At 40.3% G+C, this 20,158-nt stretch overlaps 3 protein-coding genes across 8 annotated transcripts; 1 reads left to right on the top strand and 2 right to left on the bottom strand.

The window, feature by feature from the left end:
- Nucleotides 1–3,079: 3,079 nt before the first annotated feature.
- On the bottom strand, nt 3,080–4,554 carry LOC115739645 (40S ribosomal protein S29). The gene is made up of 3 exons (XM_030672858.2): nt 4,340–4,554; nt 3,617–3,716; nt 3,080–3,356 (listed from the first exon to the last, which is right to left on the bottom strand). Exons 1-3 carry the CDS (start codon nt 4,537–4,539, stop codon nt 3,348–3,350), a joined length of 309 nt encoding a protein of 102 aa, XP_030528718.2. The 5' UTR covers nt 4,540–4,554; the 3' UTR covers nt 3,080–3,347.
- An 893-nt stretch (nt 4,555–5,447) lies between these two features.
- Nucleotides 5,448–8,788, bottom strand: LOC115739629 (protein sym-1-like). 2 transcript variants are annotated; one of them, XM_030672834.2, is made up of 4 exons: nt 8,423–8,788; nt 7,764–7,992; nt 6,436–6,560; nt 5,448–6,195 (listed from the first exon to the last, which is right to left on the bottom strand). In XM_030672834.2, the coding sequence occupies exons 1-4, from the start codon at nt 8,756–8,758 to the stop codon at nt 6,112–6,114; spliced, it is 774 nt and encodes a 257-aa protein (XP_030528694.1). In that variant the 5' UTR covers nt 8,759–8,788; the 3' UTR covers nt 5,448–6,111. The 2 variants fall into 2 exon arrangements, with proteins under 2 accessions (XP_030528694.1, XP_030528695.1); XM_030672835.2 differs by lacking the exon at nt 5,448–6,195 and adding an exon at nt 6,298–6,349.
- Nucleotides 8,789–12,228: 3,440 nt separating this feature from the next.
- On the top strand, nt 12,229–19,633 carry LOC115739556 (transcription initiation factor TFIID subunit 4b). 5 transcript variants are annotated; one of them, XM_030672704.2, is made up of 15 exons: nt 12,229–12,497; nt 12,763–12,865; nt 12,970–13,075; nt 14,877–15,415; nt 15,502–15,597; nt 15,678–16,466; nt 17,252–17,370; nt 17,477–17,564; nt 17,664–17,799; nt 17,902–17,957; nt 18,023–18,079; nt 18,153–18,293; nt 18,489–18,554; nt 18,791–19,031; nt 19,271–19,633. In XM_030672704.2, exons 2-15 carry the CDS (start codon nt 12,827–12,829, stop codon nt 19,441–19,443), a joined length of 2,646 nt encoding a protein of 881 aa, XP_030528564.1. In that variant the 5' UTR covers nt 12,229–12,497; nt 12,763–12,826; the 3' UTR covers nt 19,444–19,633. The 5 variants fall into 5 exon arrangements, with proteins under 5 accessions (XP_030528564.1, XP_030528565.1, XP_030528566.1 ...); XM_030672705.2 differs by having other exon boundaries at nt 12,759–12,865; XM_030672706.2 differs by having other exon boundaries at nt 12,597–12,865; nt 12,970–13,036.
- The last annotated feature ends 525 nt before the right edge of the window (nt 19,634–20,158 follow it).

The following is a 20,158-nucleotide window of genomic DNA, read 5'->3' as shown; positions in this document are numbered from 1 at the left end:
TGGACACCACACAACGGACTATGTCACATATGCCAATGCCTCTTTCTCTCGGTTGGTTGCCCAACTGAGGTACATTGACCTTCAAATCTGTCATGTGTTGTCTGGATGGATTGCTTAATGTGAAGACTGTAAAAATTTCTGATCTTGGGAATGTCAATTTGCGATTATGACATGTGAATGTCTCGTCCAAAATTTGTGCTCTATATACTGAGTAGGTGGATTTCCTTCCATGCACCGTCTACATTAAATTTCAACCATTGGTTTGACGAAGGAATTCAAGTGTTGACAGGACGATGATGATGGAACTCACCAATGGAAGTGGTAGCTGCAGCTCTTCTTTTAGCATACAAAGCTTCTCAATCCCTCAACATCCACATAACGGTCTTTAAAAGTGATTCAAGGTGCTAATTGATGCTATTCAACAAAGAGGCCTTTGCCCTTAGTGTATTCAGCATTTTGTCTCAAACTATCGTCTCCTACTTAGGAACAATTAGGGGTGAGCAGTTCAAAATTCCTTACAAGTTTTAAGTTTTTATTTGGAACCTAACCGTCGGAATTAGTTCTCTATTTTTTTGGACCTAGAACCTACTCTACAAATTCTAGACCCCGCAACCTCCCATGTTCTTGGTTCTAGGGTCGGTTTTAAAGTCTATCTAAGTTCACATATATTATTAATTGAATGATCACATTAAATTAAGAATATCGCACGATTGCGTGAATACATAGAACAAGAAAAGCACAAAGACTTATTCTAGGTTCTAGAACCGTGGAACGTACTCATCGAAATCGCTTCCCCAATATTTAAAATCTAAAATCTACCCCGGGTATCCTAAAACTTGAAACCTACCAAGTTTCCACTTGTTTGGTTCTTCGGTTCTCGGTTTTACCTCGAAATCCTACTCATCCTAGGGACAATCTAGGACGGAATTTGAAGCGGGCTAATACAACCAGTAATACTGTTCATGAGCTTGCAAATTGTGCTATTCTTTTCTTTTTGATGATCTCCCATCTAGAGGTAAACTATATTGTTAGTAGAGTTTTCTTTTATTTGTAATCTTAATGTAGACTCTAGTTCCTTGTTATATTTGGACTGCTTTGGTAGAACGGAGAGTTTGTTCTCTAGAGAAAAAAAAAAGGTGGATTTCTTTTTTCTCTAATCATGGAATCATCGCCACTGCTGGTCGAAGACTATACTTTTTACTTCTAAATATGAAGAATCAATGAAAAATCAATCGAGGAAAATGAATGATATCAATTAACTAAGAATAAAATACGCTTTCAATTTGAAAAAAAAGAATTGAATAAAAGAAAAAATGCCCCAATAAGGGTTAAAAACAAATCACAAGCAATAGAATGTTGAGTTCAATGATTTAACATCAACATCAACATCACCTTTATTCCAAACTAATTGGGTCGACAGCCTATGAACCCAAAAATAAATAAAATGAAAGCAAGACCGATTGAGGAAAAAAATCGAGAAGTTTCGGCCGACCATTTATATAAAAATAAATATATAAATACATATAGGGAAAAAGACTAAAAAGAACAATCCGGAACATAAAAATTTTGCCTTTCCATAATACTAAGAGCTTTCCTCCGTTCCGTCCTAAGACAAACCGTACACCAATCTATTGCCCACTACATTAAATCTTGTTTTACTACTTTTTCCCGGATAAGTTTCAGCCGACCTCTTCCTTTCTTCATGTCATACTATCGGTAACAAACTTCTCTTCTTATCGGAGCATCTAGGGATCTTTGAAAAATATACCAAAACCATCTCACTCTATGTTCTCTCATCTTTTTTGCCATCGGTGTTACTCCACCTTTTCGGCGAGTTCAATGGTTTAAATGGAATGGAAATCTAAGAGAGGTCAGATTTGAGGAAACCATTAAAAGTTGGTTGCTTTTATGTGATAAACAAAAGTTTGGGGAAAATTCAGGTTAGACCTAAAATTGAAGGTTCTTTTAGTGAAATTAGGCCCTCAATCATTATAATTAACTCGCACGGATCAGGTGGCACCGAGGTAATCACTTTGCTATCCTATGATAGAGTTATGCAAAGATTCACTTACAGCTCACAGGTTTCTTCAGAAAACAAGTGACGAAATTGGAGCAATGGCACCTTCGAGAGTAACAAGAGGATACAGGAATGTTGTCGCTCCATACGTGATCGCGTGATGATGAACGTCCTTCCGCCACTCTAACTAGGGTAGAAGACAATCGGGACAATCGGCTTACAGTTTGAAGAATCAAAATCACGAGTGGACATTTATTGGTGCGCTAGGTTTCGGATCACCAGCAAAGGCTTCGTCCCTTCAATCTGGCACATACCAAAGCTATTCTCCGTTTATGCTTTGAGTTAATTTGGTGGTCTGAAACATGGTCAACTACGCAATGTAGGGTCTCCTGAGCTTCTCTCTCCCACCATCAGGCGTTGCCTCCTCATATCTGACTTCAAAAAATTCCTAACGAGGCAAGGCAAAGCAACCAAATGGATGGCTTGACCCACGCGGATCAAGCAATGTCACAATCGCTAGCAGCAATAACGCAATAGATAGGCGTGGAGACAACACAGCAGAGGAAAGACAAAATAGAAGTACAACTTAGAAAATAGACTCATCCCCATGACAGCTCTTCCTTTCCATGAAAAGCCATCCACATAGGACATAAACCGTTTCAATAGACGGTGAAGTGAATCTAGTATCCGATATCTCCATCAAGCCTGGGCACTCAGTCAACGATATGTACTCGGTTTGCCCATGCAGACGATTCGACGAATCGCAAAATCAGCGTCAATGTCTGGATCCAGCAGGAAATGAATCTATCACAATGCTAGCAACTACTGAGACAGAATTAGAACCCATATTCACAGTCCGAATTCCAAAATAAGAATGCAGACACATGTTTCCTGGAACATTTATTGATATGCCAATTTAATCTAGACAAGTCTCGTGGTTAAGAAGAAAATAACATCAGTGTCTGACCCTGACCACACTGGAGATGTCTGTGAAGAGTGCGGGTGGGGGTGGAGGTAGAAGAAAACCACACAAAGGTTGGATAATCAGTTGCAGACAAATTACTAGCATAACCGAGCCAATTATCTTAAATCTCTCGAGAGGTACTCGTGCTGATTTCGTTTTTGGTCAAATAAACCGTGTTGATGCACCCCTCGCCTAGACCAGGGCAGAACAGCGTTCAAAGGGCAACAGCCAACAAAACATATCCAAATGAATTCTCAGAAACACCTAACTTGGAGCATGAAAATCAAAGAAGTTCGCCATTACACATCCAGACAAAACTTTTAGCATAATCTCCTCCAAGTGCCGCTAACATGACCCCCCCATTAATCAGCGGTACTGCAAGAAAAAAAATCATAACATAAAACTTCTCTCCAGAGGGAAAAGACGTAACAAAAATCAGAACTCAAAAGGTTCTCCCCACAATAATGTGAGAAACTAGATTTTCTTCCACAAATTGTGGCCACGCAAGCCCATTCGGAAAGATATCGAATAATCACTGCCTAGCTATATAATTATACAAGACATAAGAATCCATGAGAGAAATTCAACGAGCTGGTGTGAGAAGGGGCTTCGATAGAGAGTCAACAGAAGTTTACCTTGATGAAGCCAATTTCCTTAGCGTTGCTGCGGAAGCACTGCCTACAGCACATCAGTCCATACTTCCGGATCAAACCATGAGGGTTTCCACATACCCGGCTGCCAATAAAACAGAAACGATCGTTGAGAACGAATGCCCACATTGAAAGGAGAGAAGAAAAGCAAGCACTTTCTCCTTTTTCTATACTTCCTAGAAAACGAACAATTAACTTGACAGATAAAAGAAAGTGAAGAACCCTCAGAGTTTAAATCTGCAGAACACGATTTGGGCTGCGTAGGTCTTCGGTCAACAAAAACATACGAAAACAAAACAAATCACAAAGTACAGTCTCATTGTAAAACTTCATAGACAGCATAAACTGATATCGAGCCGTTTAGCTTCGAGAGGGTGCCGTCGCTCTGCTCCTAGGTATTCTTCACCGACCGGCCTGGGTTTGCAAGCACACAAACTAAATCTTGCTACAAAAATCCTAAAAGGCACAATAACAATGGGAGCTATTACATCAACCAGCTATTACACCAGCGCTGTAAGCAATTAGCTGATCACCCGAAGCGAGTGAAGCGATAAGCAGCCGAGATCACACATGGACAACAATCGAAAGTGTGAGAACCGACCAAATTGTCACCAAGTTCGAAGCTTTATGATCGATTTGACCAAGCCCAAAACGTGATTGCACAGGGGAACGCGAAACAACGATGGAAGGTCGAAGCGAAGTGCGTACCAGGCACGAGAACCAGGGCCGTAGTTCTTGGGATGAGAGCTCCACACGTTGGAGTGACCCATCTTCTCTTCCTCGGGCGGAAAATCCTTGAGCTCACCGCGCAGTTCGATCGCTTCCGCTCTTGTCAGGAAAGCTGAGGGAAACCCTAAAAGCTCTTTTATACGCTCCACGTCCCAAAACGCCGCGTTTTCGGTGTGCATGGACTTCCGGCAGAAGCCGGCTCCCCAGAGTCTCGCAAGCCTTCTTTAGCAAGCCCATGAAAGTTAGCTGAGGCCATTGGGCTTGAAAATCTGGCCCATTTCCTTATCAAAGCGATGTCTTTTTGGGCCGAAAAGCAATCTCAGCGCATTTCACTTTCAAGCTAGTGAAGAAGACGGGGGGGATCAAAGTCACCAATTCAAATGCGAGCACAAACACTTGCTTCTCCACGAACTAAACTAAACTAAACTGTAAATCTTGTAATCCCTTCTGATCAGCAACCGCCTCATCTAGGGCTTTTGCATGCTATTCGGCCACTTCTTAGGAATGGCTGATGATGGGGACAACAAATCTGGTACAGATGGAGACAGCGGAGAAAGGACCGACATAATCGGTCAGGCATACTGAGGTAGAGGTTCTTTTTGGCTGGTACCGTATTTGGCTTCGTAGTCAGCAAGGTGCGGTTGTACATACCAAGAAAATGATGGGAGCTTTTTATCCATGTTGAACATAAAATCATCCCTTTCCATCTACCGTCGTTTCTGATGGCTGACCGATTGTTTGAGCAAGCTTTTGGCTTTCCCATTACCAGACAAGTGTTCTAATTGCTTCCCTAAGGCAAAGAGAAAAGCTCTTTATCTGAAATACAGCACACCTTATATACATGTCGTCCGAGCCGACAAGCTGTAACTGCTCTGCTAAAATATGTTGATCCATCTTAGTCGGTATGTATTTCATCACATAGTTAGCCAGCAGCTATGAAACATTTATTAGCAAGATGAAAAAAGGGACATGCTTCATTTCGAAAAGCACATGGCATCTTTTCCATATAAGAACACATTTTTATAACCTCGAACACACTTCCCATCACCTCACCAACTAAAATACAATCCAAATAACATCCATGGAATTTCATTATACTCGATCTGATTCCCATTATCCATCAGAATTAAATCAGAAATATTCAGGGTGGTTCACAGCTATTGAGTTTCATGCAACTAAGCATGCAGAAAACCGAAAACAACCACACAGCCTCAGAAACTTAATATCAGGAGCCTCACTCAAATGACTAAGAACTTGGCTTCAACCATCTCTGGTGAGAGAGTAATCAATACACCAAAGGCGTAGTTGAGGTCACACGAAAATGAAAAGTAAAAATAAAAAGTACAGAAACCTCTAGTTGCTGCAACTGTTCTGTGCTACTCTGGACACGCTTCATCATCCTTATCGATCAGTCCAGAGGGAAACAAGCTAAATGTTGTTCATACCATCAGAGACCATGGTTATCAAAGGCCACAGAACTAATGAATGCTTGATTCTTGATGATAACAATGATACAACAGCTCTTCAAATTTGAAAAGTTTGGATGACGAAACTTAGCAAAATTTTCTTTCTAAACTGATAAGAGAATATGACATGGCATGATTAAATGAATCCTACACCCCAACCATTCATGGAGATTGATTGCGCTGTCGACAAGGATTGAACTTGGGACAAACTAATCTTTTGCATTCTTCACTTCCCCAAGTTTGGAGGTAAACAATGTATGCAGTTGGAGTTTGCAAATCCCATCTTCAGTCAGAACTCGCTTTTTTCAAGCTCGCCATGTATGTTAAATAAATGGTCCACACATATGAACAAGAACTGTTCGCCAATGGCTGCCAACAATACGACAAGAAGTGTTAATAGCTCACTCTCCCCTCGGCCATTGCCATCATCAGAACACAAGAGTGAAAAGAATTAATATGTTATTTATTATTAGTAACTTCTCCCAACAATCCAATCAGGTCCAGCTAAAATTTAATGAGTACCCTACGAGTGACATTAGTTGAAGAAGTTTATTTTCTTCGTATGTCAACAATGTAAACTTCTGGCATGCTTAAAGCAACCAAAAATACCTGTAAATGCACAGGGATGAACTTGAATGTGAAAAAATCGCAAATAGGCCAAAATAAAACGCCGTTTCTTATGGTCGGCAGCAGATCTCTCCTCAATCTGCCAACAATATCACCAAAAGTTTCACCTGCATCAGTCAGAAATTAAGTTCACTAATAAAAATGCATTTCCTGCTTGGGAACATTATCTCACAGGAAATTTGACGTCACTTGATACATCCAATGAAGATATATATATGTCAATTAGTACCACGACTGAGAACTACAAGCTGAATCATCAGGGCAAAATCGTACAATGAATGCAGAATTTAAACACAGGCATGAGCGTACAAGCAGGGACGTGTGCAAGCACACAGAAAGAGAGGTTCAAACTAATGCTAATTAACCAATAGCTGCAGAGGAAAGGGTCACTCAAACTTTTAATTGACATTGTGAAATAGGAAGAAACTAAAGATAACATAAGCCATAGCCTCTCAGCAGCATAACCGGAACCATATGACATCCCCATCAAATCAAGAAATTTAGCTAAGGTAACACCCTTGACAAAACACTCATATGCAAATCAGTCCCATAAATCTTTTTTCTTCAATAGATTATGCAATACTAGGATACTTAGTGATAAGTGATGATCATCAATACCAACCACTATTGGGATCTTCTCAAAGAGCTATTATTCATTAGTAGTCTTACAATATCATGGCAAAGAACTCCAGGGCAGAAGTTAATGATTCTTGACCATGCCCATCAGTCAAATAGAGCAGAATGTCCGAAGTACATTAAGACCATCACAATCCACCAGCCTATTAAGACTTGTGCATTTGACAAAGAGCTAGCATCAACATTATAATCTATTGTACATGAGCGGTTTAACCCACTTTTCCTATAAGGAATAGATGAATACTTTGCCACAACAGAGAAATTGACTCGGGTGTGTTAAGATAGGATATTGCATGCAATTAACAACTTGAAAAGCTAAAATTTAAAAAATGAACCAGAAATAAGTCCCTCAATCATCCAGAAGAGACATATTAAATGTGAAAAGAATGAGGAATAGGCTTTGCGGCAAGTCAACTATCCAACCAATTAGTTGGCTTTACCTCAGAAAAGAGAACACCAAAGAACTATCTCTTACCTTCACAGATATCTATTAGTTTTTTGTTGTGATGGATTTAGTTAAATTTCTTGGCTTAGAAGTGAATAAAACTTGTCAATAGTTTGCAATACAATCACTCATCGGGAACGGTATAAAGGAAGAATTACCATTACAGTTGTGGTATGCGATAGACAAAGGGCTTGTGAGAAGAAAAAAGATCGCTATAGCATCTCATCACCTTGTAGACCCGCATTGTATGAGAAGAAGACCGTGGTGATGCAAGGTCCATATATTGCCTGCCCCATGAATATTTTCTTCAGAGTAGTAACCACATCTCGCTGTGGTAGGACTCTCGACGCAGAGTTGAACCACATGTGCTGGCTAGGACCCAATATAACCAATCCATACGCGGTCATACGCAGCGTTCTTATCAGGTCCAAAGAACCGGAAGGCGGCAATGTAACCATCTAAAAGAATCGATAAACAGCTGTCAGCAAATTCATATTAGCCGAAGAAATCAGAATACAGAAGTTGGGCAGCACAGAAAATTAACAGTTCGTTACAATACCGAAGGAACAAAAAATATTTTCATTGGCTATAATAAACTTTTGTTCTTAACGAATGCGAGCGATGTTTTCGGAAAATATTTTCCCAATCATTCGTTTTTCCCGTAATAAAATTGGCAAAATTTATGCTAACATTTTGAGCGGATATTTTCCCAAGCCCCGCCAAATGAATCATTCACCTCACAGCAATCTCTTACCAGACACTAGCTAGAATCAGAAGCAAGTTCAACTCCAACGCTCCGAAAATTCAAGCCCTCCGGACCATCAAAACTAGGGTATTTCGTGCAGAAAACACGCATAAAGTTTCAACCGGCATTGTTTCAGCACTTACCTGGGAAGTCAGATCAGAGGCGGCGTAAATGAGCGAGGACGTGACGCACTTGGTGACGAGAGGCCGAGCCTCGAGCATGCCCAGGTACCAGGCGAGGAATCCATTCTTTCTCGGCCGACAATGAGGAGCGGAGCGAGCGAGAGAGGGCTCGGAGGAAGGGATCGAGCTTTTGGCGCCTCCACCGCTGCGAGTTCCGTTCCGCGAGCTAGTGTAGGCCCTGTGCCGCTGTGAGCTCGCGAGCGACGGAGCTTCGAAGAAGGCGGCAAGATCAGCGGGCGAGACCAAGAGCTTCGTCGAACGCCTGCGGAGCTGCTTCAACACGGAGCCCGTCGCCATTTTCTTTCCCCTTGAGTTTTGGGGGGGGCCTTTCTGGTAGGCAGGCGCGTGTTTATGGCATAAACTTTAGTAAAAATTTCAAATAAGTATATCAGGTGCCTTTATTTGGCCCCGATTTTCTCATATAAAAATCTAAAATAAATTTTATTTCAAATAAAAGTGTATAAAGTGTCCTTTTAAAAAAAAATAAAGACCCAAAGTGATCATTATTATTTCAAATAAAGGCATGATGACTGGCCGATTAAGGGTATTTTCGTCAAAATATGATTTTGACATAATTTTTATTTAAATTATATAAAAAATAAAAAAACTAAAAATGAAAAAAAACTGTGGAATACATGTAGAAGGGCAGCCTCTTGACTATGGAAGCTGCCCCACCATTGGTGGCCGTCGAGGTCCCGGCTCCTCATCGGGGGCCGGCGACCACGCCGACTAACGACGAGGGCCTGCTGGCCCTCGCCGAAGTGGGAGAGGGCTGCGACCCCCTCCCGCATCTTTGGGAGTGCCACGACCCTCAACGGGACTTGGGCGAGGGTCGTTGCCCTTGACTTGACCCAGGTGAGAGTCGGCGATCTTGATGCTAGTCGGACCGAGGGCCGCGACCCTTCCTCCGACATGTGCGAGGCCCCGTTGGCCCTCGCCGCTAGTCGGTGAGGTCGCCGACTTGATGGCCACCAATGCCGCCCCACCGGCGTTAGGGTGGCTTCCATAGGCGGGAGGGCGACCACCCGCCTATTGTTCCTTTTTTCAGTTTTTTTTAAATTTTTATAAAACAAAAGAGGCAGAAAAAAAAAAGGTAGAAAAATAATAAAAAAAGGATAAATGACGAAAGTGCCCATAAATAATTAGTGAGAGGCCCTTTTTTTATATTAATATGGTCACTTCAGACCTTTATTTAAAACAATATCCACTTAAGGCCTTTATTTGAAATAATGAACGCACTTTAAACCCCTATTTAAAACAAAATTTACTTTAAACCCTTATTTGAAAAAATCGGGGCACTTGGAGCCCTTATTTAAAATTTTTCCTAAACTTTATGCGGGGTTTAGCGAAAGAACCAAACTCAAACCGAATCCAAATAGCACCGGGCCAATCTTAAGCATTCAGGCCTATTTTAAGGGGCAATTTTCTAAAATATGTTCAAAAAAAAATTACCGATTTAGGTGATTTTGAAAAAAAATTACCTATTTAGGGCATGTCCGCCTCCCAAAGAGGTGCACATGCCCTATGCGCCTCCACACCATTATGCGCCTACACACCCCTTTAAATTTTTTTTACTTTCTTTTTATTTTTGTAGCTGCACATTTTATATATTTTTCTATATTTATAATAACGTTTATTTCTAACGTTTATATTTATACAACTTTATAAATATAACATTTTTTTCTTTTTAAACCTTCTTTTTATAACGTAATTATTAATAATTAATTTAAATTTATTAAGACATATAATTAATAAATAATTTAATATTCATGTAATTAATTTCTTTAGTATATGAAAAATTAATAGATATAGATAAAATTGCTAAAAAAATAAAAATAAAAATGCATAAAATAAATTGGTAAGATACATAAAGATGAAATAACTAGATTAAAAGAAAATGCAATAATAGATAACAATCCATGAACTAAAAAAAAATTTAGCAAATAAATAGTGTAATAATCGATAACAATCAACAACTCAAAAGCATCACTAATGATGATGTCGTCCTCTTACATGGCCTTCTATTCCTCAATCCGGTTGTCTCCGTTATTCAGTAGGTCTAGTGTTATACCGAGGACAAAGACGAGGTTCTTGATGAATAGGAAGTGTAGATCACGATGACATGTCTTGTGATGGGAAGCGTGGGTGTGATGTGGATACATCATCAAAATGGAAAAATAGTCCCCGAGAAGGTATATATCCTACTTTAAAAGGACTTGGGTAAAAAGAAGAGAAATCCAATGACATATCTTGTCCATAAAAACTCTACGACTCATCAGACGCTCCTCGAGTAGAGAAACTATTTTGAGTTGAAGTCCGGGACTGTCGATTGTCAAGGAAGCCAACAGGGGATCCCTCATAAAATTGGCTAACAAACTAGCCAAAGCTTGGAGTGAAATTTGTCATGCTATTGGGGACTGTAAAATTTGATTGTGTATGATAGGCCACGGGGTAGATGACAACATTATAGGCTGGATGAGCTCGAGTGGTCTTCCGGATTAACTAAACCGTCTCGGGTGGGTCATTCCCATGCATCACGACCCAATGATATTCATGATGCACGGGACATTCCTTTCTTTCTAATACGGTTTGCGTCTAGCACAAATTTGCCTATTGTATCCGCAACATCTCATTACGTATCCAAGTCGTCCATTGGGCCGCATGAGGATGACCCACATGAGATGGTTCAGTAGACTCGAAGGACCACTCGACTTCACCCAGTTGATAATGCCGTCCCCTATCCCATGGCCTATCATACACAATCAAATTTCACGGTTTCCAGTAGCACGACAGATTTCACTTTAGGGTTTGGCCAATTTGCCAACCAATTTTATGAGGGATCCCCTTTTGGCTTCCATGACAATCGACAGTCCCAGAGTCCCCCTCAAAATATTTTCTCTATTCGAGGAGCGTTTGATGAGTCACGGGGTTCCTATGGACAAGATATGTCATTGGATTTCTCTCCTTTTTACCCAGGTCCTTCTACAATAGGATATGTACCGCCTTAGGGACTATTTTCCTATTTTTATGATGTATCCACATCATAGCCACGCTTCTCATTACAGGATATGTCATCGTCATCTACACTTCCTACTCATCCGGAATCTCATTCTCGTCCTCGGTACCTGACGAATGACGGAGACAATTCGGTTGTGGAACAGGAAGCCATGTAGGAGGACAACATCATCAATAATACTTTTGGGTTATGGATTGTTATATATTATTACACTGTTTATTTGCCGGATTTTTTTTTTTTTAGTTCATGAATTGTTGTCTATTATAGCACTTTCTTTTTATCTGGATATTTCATCTTTATGTATCTTACCAATTTATTTTATGCATTTTGCTTTTTATTTTTTTAGCAATTTTATCTATATCTATTAATTATTCACATACCAAATAAATTAATTACATAAATATTAAATTATTTATTAATTATATGTCTTAATAAATTTTAAATTAATTATTAATAATTATGTTATAAAAAGAAGGTTTGAAAAGAAAAAAATGTTAAATTTATAAAGTTGTATAAATATAAATGTTATAAATAAACGATATTATAAATAAAAAAATATAAAATATGCGGCTATAAAAATAAAAAGAAAGTAAAAAAAAAAATTAAGGGACATGGAAGCCCACAAGCCGTGTGCGCCTTTATGGCAGGTAATTTTTTTTTTTTAAAATCACGTAAATCTGTAATTTTTTTTTAACCATATTTTGGAAAATTGCACTATTTTAAGCCCCCTTTCTCCTTCCCTCCCTCTCTCTCTCTCTCTCTCTCTCCGTCTCCGTCTCGGTCGCTCTCTTGCTCTCGTTAAAAGCTTCGACACTTTCCTTTCATGGCCGAGCTCTTCTTGTTGCACACTCTGTGTCTCTGTTTCTCTCGGAAGCTAGGGGCTTTCTGAAGCGTTGGCGGCATTTGCTCCAGTGGCAATGCCATCAAATCAAGAATAGACGGAGCTGGGAGGCTGCTGTTGCTTGCGATCGAGGATCACGCGAGGAATGGAGCTTCGCAGTCTCTATTAAGAAGCTTAAGGTTAGGGTTTTACTGGTTTTCTTCCTCGGGCAATCGAATAGTTTGTTCGCGGGAACGTTCCGAGGCACACATCGTCATTACACTGATTTGTGTCGACAGCTTTCTTGGTTTGCTCTTTGGCTGCTGAATTTTAGTTGATAACAAGGGGAGATGCTCGCGACTGTCTAATAGTCGACTTCGACCTCAAGCATAAAAAGAATTAGTTCTTATGACCGTCTGCGACCCGCTACTTGTTCGATTGAGAAGTTTTCTCTGCAAAAGACAGGGTGTTTCGGTTCGGTGGTCATTGAAATTGGGCAAACGAACTCACTGAAGGAGTGCTGGACGCTATGGATCCTTCGATAATGAAGCTCCTGGAAGAAGATGAGGTCTTTGTTGTTTTGTTTACTTTACCGTATTCTTATGGAAAAATTCTGCTCTCGCCATGGATTTTGGGTGGGGATTTCTTATTTTGTTACTTTTATGTCTACAGGACGAAAGCATGCACTTGGGGGCTGACGTGGAGGCTTTCCAGGCTGCCCTTAATCGGGATATTGGAGGTGATACGTCGACTTCTCAACCATCATCATCCGATAAAGGTATTGTTGGCATTAAGTTATTGCTTTCTAGGAATCAAGGATTTTTCCTGGTAGTTTTGGTGCAAACTGTTAGGTTATCAGTATGATGTTTTACATCGTATTTATGTGATGACGACTAGCTTATGGGGTTTTGTGTAATGAAGTTAGTGCAGAGATGATACATGGTACTTTTTATCCTGTTACAACACATTGATAGTAGCTAGCCTTGAATTTAACAAGTCTAGTACAGCACCTTTGTTGGATCAGAATAGCATGAAGATGTGTCATGTCTTTCAAGTTCACTGCTTTGTGTCACCTTAGTTTAAGAAATGTTGATGTCATTATAGCTAAATGTTTGGGCTTAATATGCCTTGTTTGACTTAGCTGGGGCTTTAGATTAAACTTTGAACGTTAAGTCGAGCGACATCATTGAACCCGCAGTCTCTAAGTTGATTCCTGAGAACTACTGTTGACCTGTTGATCGAGTAACTGGATCCCTGGTCACAACTATTGAGTTTATGTGGGACTAGCGTCAGGCCTCTCAGATGTTGGGTGTGCGGATAAGATAGAAGCAAGTGATTTTCAGTCTGATGGGCTAGTTCTGGTTAATTTCATTTGTGTTGTAGAATAGTGGTAAATCAGTGGTGACTTCAAATCTTGCATGACTGGAGAAATCATAGATTATGAATTACTGACCATGAGATTGAAGGAAAATCAGGCTGGGGAAGATTCTGATGGATCCAACCTTGTTTGTCTCAAGCTGTGATTTTTCTTGATTGAGAAATTAAAAAAGGGGATAAAATATTTAAATCCCCAATTTAAATTTGGCCTATATTAATAGTTCAAATTTGTTGGGGATGCATTAGTTCAAGTATCTGTGAACTTACTTTAGAGCTGATGTGATATAATTATTTACTAGCATGTGAGGATGAGATGGTGAGACGTTCTTTGGTTTCTTTGTCTTATTTGCGAATTTGGATTTCCTTGATGAAGCCATAAACACGAGCCTCTTATAAACGGGGACTGAATTTATGTGGGAGAAATTTTCTGTGACCAGGAGGATCAGTAGGTAGGTATTTGATATCGTGACTAAGAGATTGTTCAGGGGGTGCCTACCTCTCTGCTTCTCATCCAATCTGCATCCAGCATCAAAAGCCAACTTATAAAAGGCAGAAGTCATGCCGCAAGCAAAAGTTGTCCCCTGCCGACTCCAGCTTCTGAAATCCGAGACCCAGGAAGGGCATTCAAAACATTTTGTAGATTCCTTTTGATCTAAAAGAAGGATGACAAAAGAACAAAATAAGACTTTTGACCTCCTCCTTTCTCCCAAGACCACAAAAATTGGAAAGCAACAGAAGTTAAACAGCAAATAGTGGATGGAACCATTAAATGTCTGAAAGGGATGAGAAGCGAATTTGTTAACACGTATAATATGGTTACAGAGGAAAAAAGTTATTTGTCCTTCCTAAGCTTGTGGTGTAGTTTTGGATAATACTTTTAGCCAGTGCTGTGCAAATGCAGTGCTTAGCCAAAAAAAGTCCCTTATACTGGTTTGCTACTTGACATACGTGGGAGATTTAACACCTTTATTTGCTTGGTATGTGCTCCTTGTTTTGAAGTTATGTTTGGAAGAATGCAAAACAAAAGTAGAATCTTGGTCAATATGCATACTGGTGAGCAGCTTAGAAGTAGTATAAAGAAACTTGCTTCCTAATATCTAGGTCACCTCGACATTCCTTTCTTTTCTCTCTCATTTTTGGCTGCTGATCTTATATCTCTTGCTTCAAAGGGTCTTACTTTTGAGGTAACTATAATAATTCAGGTGTCTCACAAGGAGATATTAGTATGCCCGGCCAATCATATCCAGGTTGGAAACCGACTAACCAGGCTGCAAATGTAAATTCTCATACTCACCAAGAGCAAAAAATTTCAGAACATCAAGAACAGATTTTGGCACAGATGCAACTGCAGCAACATGAATCTCTTGCTGATCCCCAAAAAAGTAACACCTTGGAGAAAGTCAATCACCCGCAATTGAAGCAGAAACAAGTACAAGATGGTCACCCACTTGGGCAGGGAGAACAAAATTCTATCCAGATCATGCAATCTCCTGGGATGCAATTGTCAGAAAAGAATTCCGTCTCTACGAGTGAGCTAGGTAGAGTGCATACCCTTGACAGTGAATCTCAGTACTTAAAGTTACAGCAAATGAGCATTCAACAGGCAAAGGTTCCCAAGCAAGCACCAAATAGGCCAAACCATCTTAAACAAGTGCCATTTGCATTGTTGCTCCCAGTGATTCTTCCCCAGCTTGATAAGGACAGAGCCATGCAACTACAAACCCTCTATGCCAAATTGAAGGTGAGTCTTTGGTAAAGCTCTTTCTGAATCTTACTTTTTGAGGGAAATGAGGTTTGTCAGTCACTTGTTTGGTCTCGCTGCTGTAGAAAAATGATATTCCCAAGGAAGGGTTTGTGCGGATCATGAGAGGAATTGTTGGAGATCAGATGCTGAAGTTGGCAGTTATGAAAATGCAAACACAGGTGTGTTTAGCATGATTGATGTTGTACACGGGATTATGGATGCCATGTTGTTACTAAGCTCCATAGTCTCTCCCTTGCAGCCTCCCCCACAGTTGCATATTCAAGGTTCGACTTCAGCTCTACAGCCGCAACCTAGAATGCAGCCTGCTAGCGTTTCAAAGTTCAATGACTCATCTCCGCCAGGCCAAGTCCCAATGAATAGAACTGGTCCAAAGTCTGGAGAAGTGGAGCAGAAACCAGAGTCTCGATTAGTGCAGCAGCAGCAGCATTTTCAGAACATGCAGACATTTCCTAAGTATGGAGGTCCTGGCGGAGTTCATCCATTCAGCGGGAAGAATGTAAACTGTGCTGCTCCTTCTGTCAAAACAGAACCTAATGATTTACAAATGAAGCAGATTCCAATTCATCAAAATTTGGGTTCAATTCAGCCAGGAGGGGCAGCTCAGACAATGAGCCTGGTAACTGCACCAAAATTCAATCAGCAGCATCCTAACAATGATAACAAGATAGGGCAATCTTCTGCTCTCCCACCATTTGCAAGTAATGTACCACTCCAACAAAATTCGGTTCCTTGGAAGTTGTCTACTGCTAAAGACCAAAGTTCGGGTGCCGCCTCATCATCAGCCTTTGTAAAACATGAACCTGTTGATCATTCCAGCAATCAACAGAAACCACAGTTGTCTTCCCTTAACGGACTGTCCTCAGTTTCAGCTGGACATCTAGAGCAAAGAGTTTCCATACCAGAAACCTCAAGGGACAATTCACTTGAGCAGCAGTCCCCAGGAACGGGTTTCTTGGCTCCTGCTATTACTGGGACTTCGCATCAGGGTTCTCTTTCCACAACGCCAGCTCAGGATTCTAATATCCAGGTGGTCCTTTAAATTCAACCATGCTTCTATCTTGCAATTTAATCCACTTAATTTCTTTGAATGCATTTATTTCCTTCATATGCATGTGGGAATAGAAAATATGGATAGCAACCCCTGGATTAAACAATTAATCACATTAAATGCCATGGCTAGGAGATGTTTGCTGTTGGGAGGTTTATCTCCATGCTTTAGGTGGTAAAACTACTTGATAGCCATTCCTCTTCATTTGCTTGATTGAAGAGGTTTGAAAATACTGTTTATCACTAGGCAGCAAAACAGCAGCTAACAGACCTCATACTGGACTGGGCTTCTATCTGGAAGCATAAAAAGTTAATGAGGTAAAAAATTTGGAAGAATGACATGTTACAAGAGCATATTTACTAGTTAAATACGACCCTACTCAGGAAAGGAATTCTTTTGTGACATTGTCACTAGGGTTGATAAATATCACATTATTTATTGGACACGACGTTGCAGCTACAACTGCGAATATAGAGGAGATGCTTAGTGCACAAACTTCTGCTCTCATTTATCCTGCGTACATGTTTTAGACACATTGGAATTGACTGCACAATTTGCATTATCCCCCTACAGGAGTAGTGATATTGTAGAAATTTACTTCTGAAGCATTGTTTTTTTGTTCCTTTTGCTCTATGTTTTGAAACAAAACTGGCAGCTCTTTTTGGGATAATAAGTGCAAAAGTTCACTCCTTGATGATATCAGACAAAGATTTGACTGCAAGTAAGCCCTTTTTGAAAGACGTTATTCGCCTTGAATCTATCAGCTAGGCTCCCGAACAGCATCTGCACCAGCTGGGTATAATGCAAGGACACCTTCTAAAAAAACTTCTGTTGGCCAGAAGAAGCCTCTTGAAACGCTTGGTTCTTCGCCTCCTCCCTCAAGGTGGTCTGGCTTCGATTGATTATACCTATCTTGATCAGTTGAGTATGAAATTTTACTTTTAATATTAACATTTGTCAATTTAATGTTGTCTACCGAATCTGTACAGTAAGAAGCAAAAGGTATCTGGGACCTTTGCAGATCAAAGCATTGAACAACTCATTGATGTCACTGCTGTTAGTGGGGTCAATCTCAGGGTAGGAATTGACCTGACAATTCTGTATATTTTGTCCTTTTAACTATTATTAAATTTCTGGTAATTGGTTTTTTATCTGTGAAAATGTGATCGGAACAAGGAAGAAGAAGAACAGCTGTTTTCTGGGCCTAAGGAAGACAGTCGAGTCTCAGAAGCATCCCGGAGAGTTGTCCTAGAGGAAGAAGAAAATCTGATATTGCAGCGGGCTCCCCTGCAGAAAAAATTGGCGGAGATCAGTTTATTCCTCTCTTCCTTCTTCATCTATGGAATTTTTTGATTCTCTTCTTTTATGCCCCAATACTCTTTGGTAAAGATATTCAACTCTATGCTTGTGCCAGTGGTCCAATGTGGTGTGAAGAATATAAGCAATGACGTGGAGAGGTGTCTCTCGTTGGTGAGATGTAGCTTCTCTGCTCTTTAATGTTTCCTGTTTAGTGTCTTAACCAACTCATTTTCCAGAGTGTGGAGGAAAGGTTGCGTGGCCTACTGTGCAATTTAATTAGAGTCTCAAAGCAGGTGAGCGTTTTTCCCCCTTCCACTAACTTGGTTCAAGTATATTAGTCTCTCCTTATTAAGTTATTTTTTATAGCGGGTTGATGTTGAGAGGCCCAGACATCGGACCATTGTCACTTCAGATGCCCAGCAGCACCTTATGATTTTGAACCACAGAGCTAAGGAAGAATGGGATAAGAAACAGGCTGAAGCAGAAAAGCTAAGGAAACAAAGTGAGGCAAGTTTTTGCCATTTCACCTAGCTGACGTGGCTTTTACCACTAGGAAACTTATGCTGGAGTATGGGCATGTTCTCAGATCTAACAAATATGTCTATGTAGACAAATATGTTTGAATAGTCGATCTCTTTCCCTCTTTTCTTCACCTCCCTTTCTGGTTCTCTGTTTAATGCTTATTTGTCTACATCATTGCAGCCTGAGGGCAGTCAAGGAGTTGATGGTGATAAAGAAAAGGACGAAGGCCGTGGAAAATCCGTGAAGGTAATATTGGATCTCTTTTTGGATGCGATATACGTTGCTAGGCAGGGGCCTCCCTGCCCTTGAAATCCCTAGTTTTAGTGGTTGAAATGAGGATTGAATTCCAATGTTCATCAATCAAGTGATTGTACTAGCTAAGCTTGCTCACATCACACCTCATGGATCCAGCCCGATCATATTTTGTTATGTTTTTTTTTTTTTTTGGTAAGGATATTTTGCTATGTTTTATCTATACTTAGGCAAACAAAGAGGAAGACGACAAGATGAGGGCGACTGCTGCAAATGTTGCTGCCCGAGCTGCTGTGGGAGGAGATGACATGTTGTCCAAGTGGCAGCTTATGGCTGAACGAGCGCGTCAAAAACGTGAGGGAGGATTGGAGGCGGCATCTCAGGTCGGTCAAGATAGCCGAAAATCTTCAATTTCTGGAAGAAACAATAAAGACAATCAAGAAGCAGGAAAAAGGGGACAAGCTGCATCTGGTATGTCATGGAATCATTGCTAATTAGCTGTGTTGGAGTTCTGGTTTTGATAGCATAAACAGTGGCCAAAAATAACTCTTCATTGTAAAATCTAATGCTGGACAGAGAGCAAGTACTTGATTCAACAAACTAACCATGCAAAAAAACCACTGTGTTTGGGTGTTATTGTAATCTCCCTATCTCTGATGTGTGGTGCCTCGTCCTACTCAGTCCTCTTACCCAGATTTTGTGCTTTACAGGGGCCAATAGAAAATTAGGAAGGAACCAAGCTATTGCATCACAACCGAAGGTAGCTCGTACAATTTCTGTCAAGGATGTGATTGCTGTTCTGGAAAGGGAACCTCAGATGGCGAAGTCTAGTCTCATCTACCGCCTTCACAATAAAGTTCATTCTGAAACTCGCCACGAATAATTGAAGTGGCAATCTTGGTCTCAGCCATTTTTAATTCCTAATCCAGCTACCTTTTCAAATCATTCAATGAAGTGCAAAAAGCTGTTGATCCAGATCGAGTCTCGCCAGTGTACTCATTCGTGACGGGGAAAACAGGCATCCTTTTTTGGTTGCGGTAGACACTAATCTTACTTCAGCCTCTTTGAAGTTAGGGGTGTTTAGTGCATTTTCCTGGTATATCATCTGAATCATAGCTTTTCGTCTTTTGATTTTGTACGTACTTAGCAGAAATCGCTCTGCCATATATATATATATATGCAGTAGTGGGTTTCCTCGTACATATCTGGTATATCTCTGTTGTTGTAGTGGCTTCTTAGGATTTTCATTGCCAACTCGCAGTAATATTTCATTGAGAGTAAATTGTTGGGAATTAGGTGAATGAGAAGGTTCTCTATAGTCTATACGCGTATTTTGGAGGCTACATCAACTTGCTAAAAGGAATATGGTCCTATGTAGCCTCGAATAAAACCACCGGCCTTTTTCTTCTTCAGAATTTCATCGCTTGGACTCTCATCTTCCTGTTCAATCTGTGTTTGCATCTTTTTGTAAGCGAAACATCTGAGTTATTAGGTGAATTAGACTCCAAGGTGGCAGGCAGATTAATGACATAGCATCTTCCATTGCTCCAATTTACTCTGAGATGATGGAGGCATGTCTATATGTACTTTTTGTTTTA

The sequence above is a fragment of the Rhodamnia argentea genome, chromosome 2, assembly GCF_020921035.1.
Source record: "Rhodamnia argentea isolate NSW1041297 chromosome 2, ASM2092103v1, whole genome shotgun sequence".
NCBI lineage: Eukaryota > Viridiplantae > Streptophyta > Magnoliopsida > Myrtales > Myrtaceae > Rhodamnia > Rhodamnia argentea.
The sequence above is the reverse complement of the archived record's forward strand: the minus strand, read 5'-3'. Positions and strand labels throughout refer to the sequence as shown.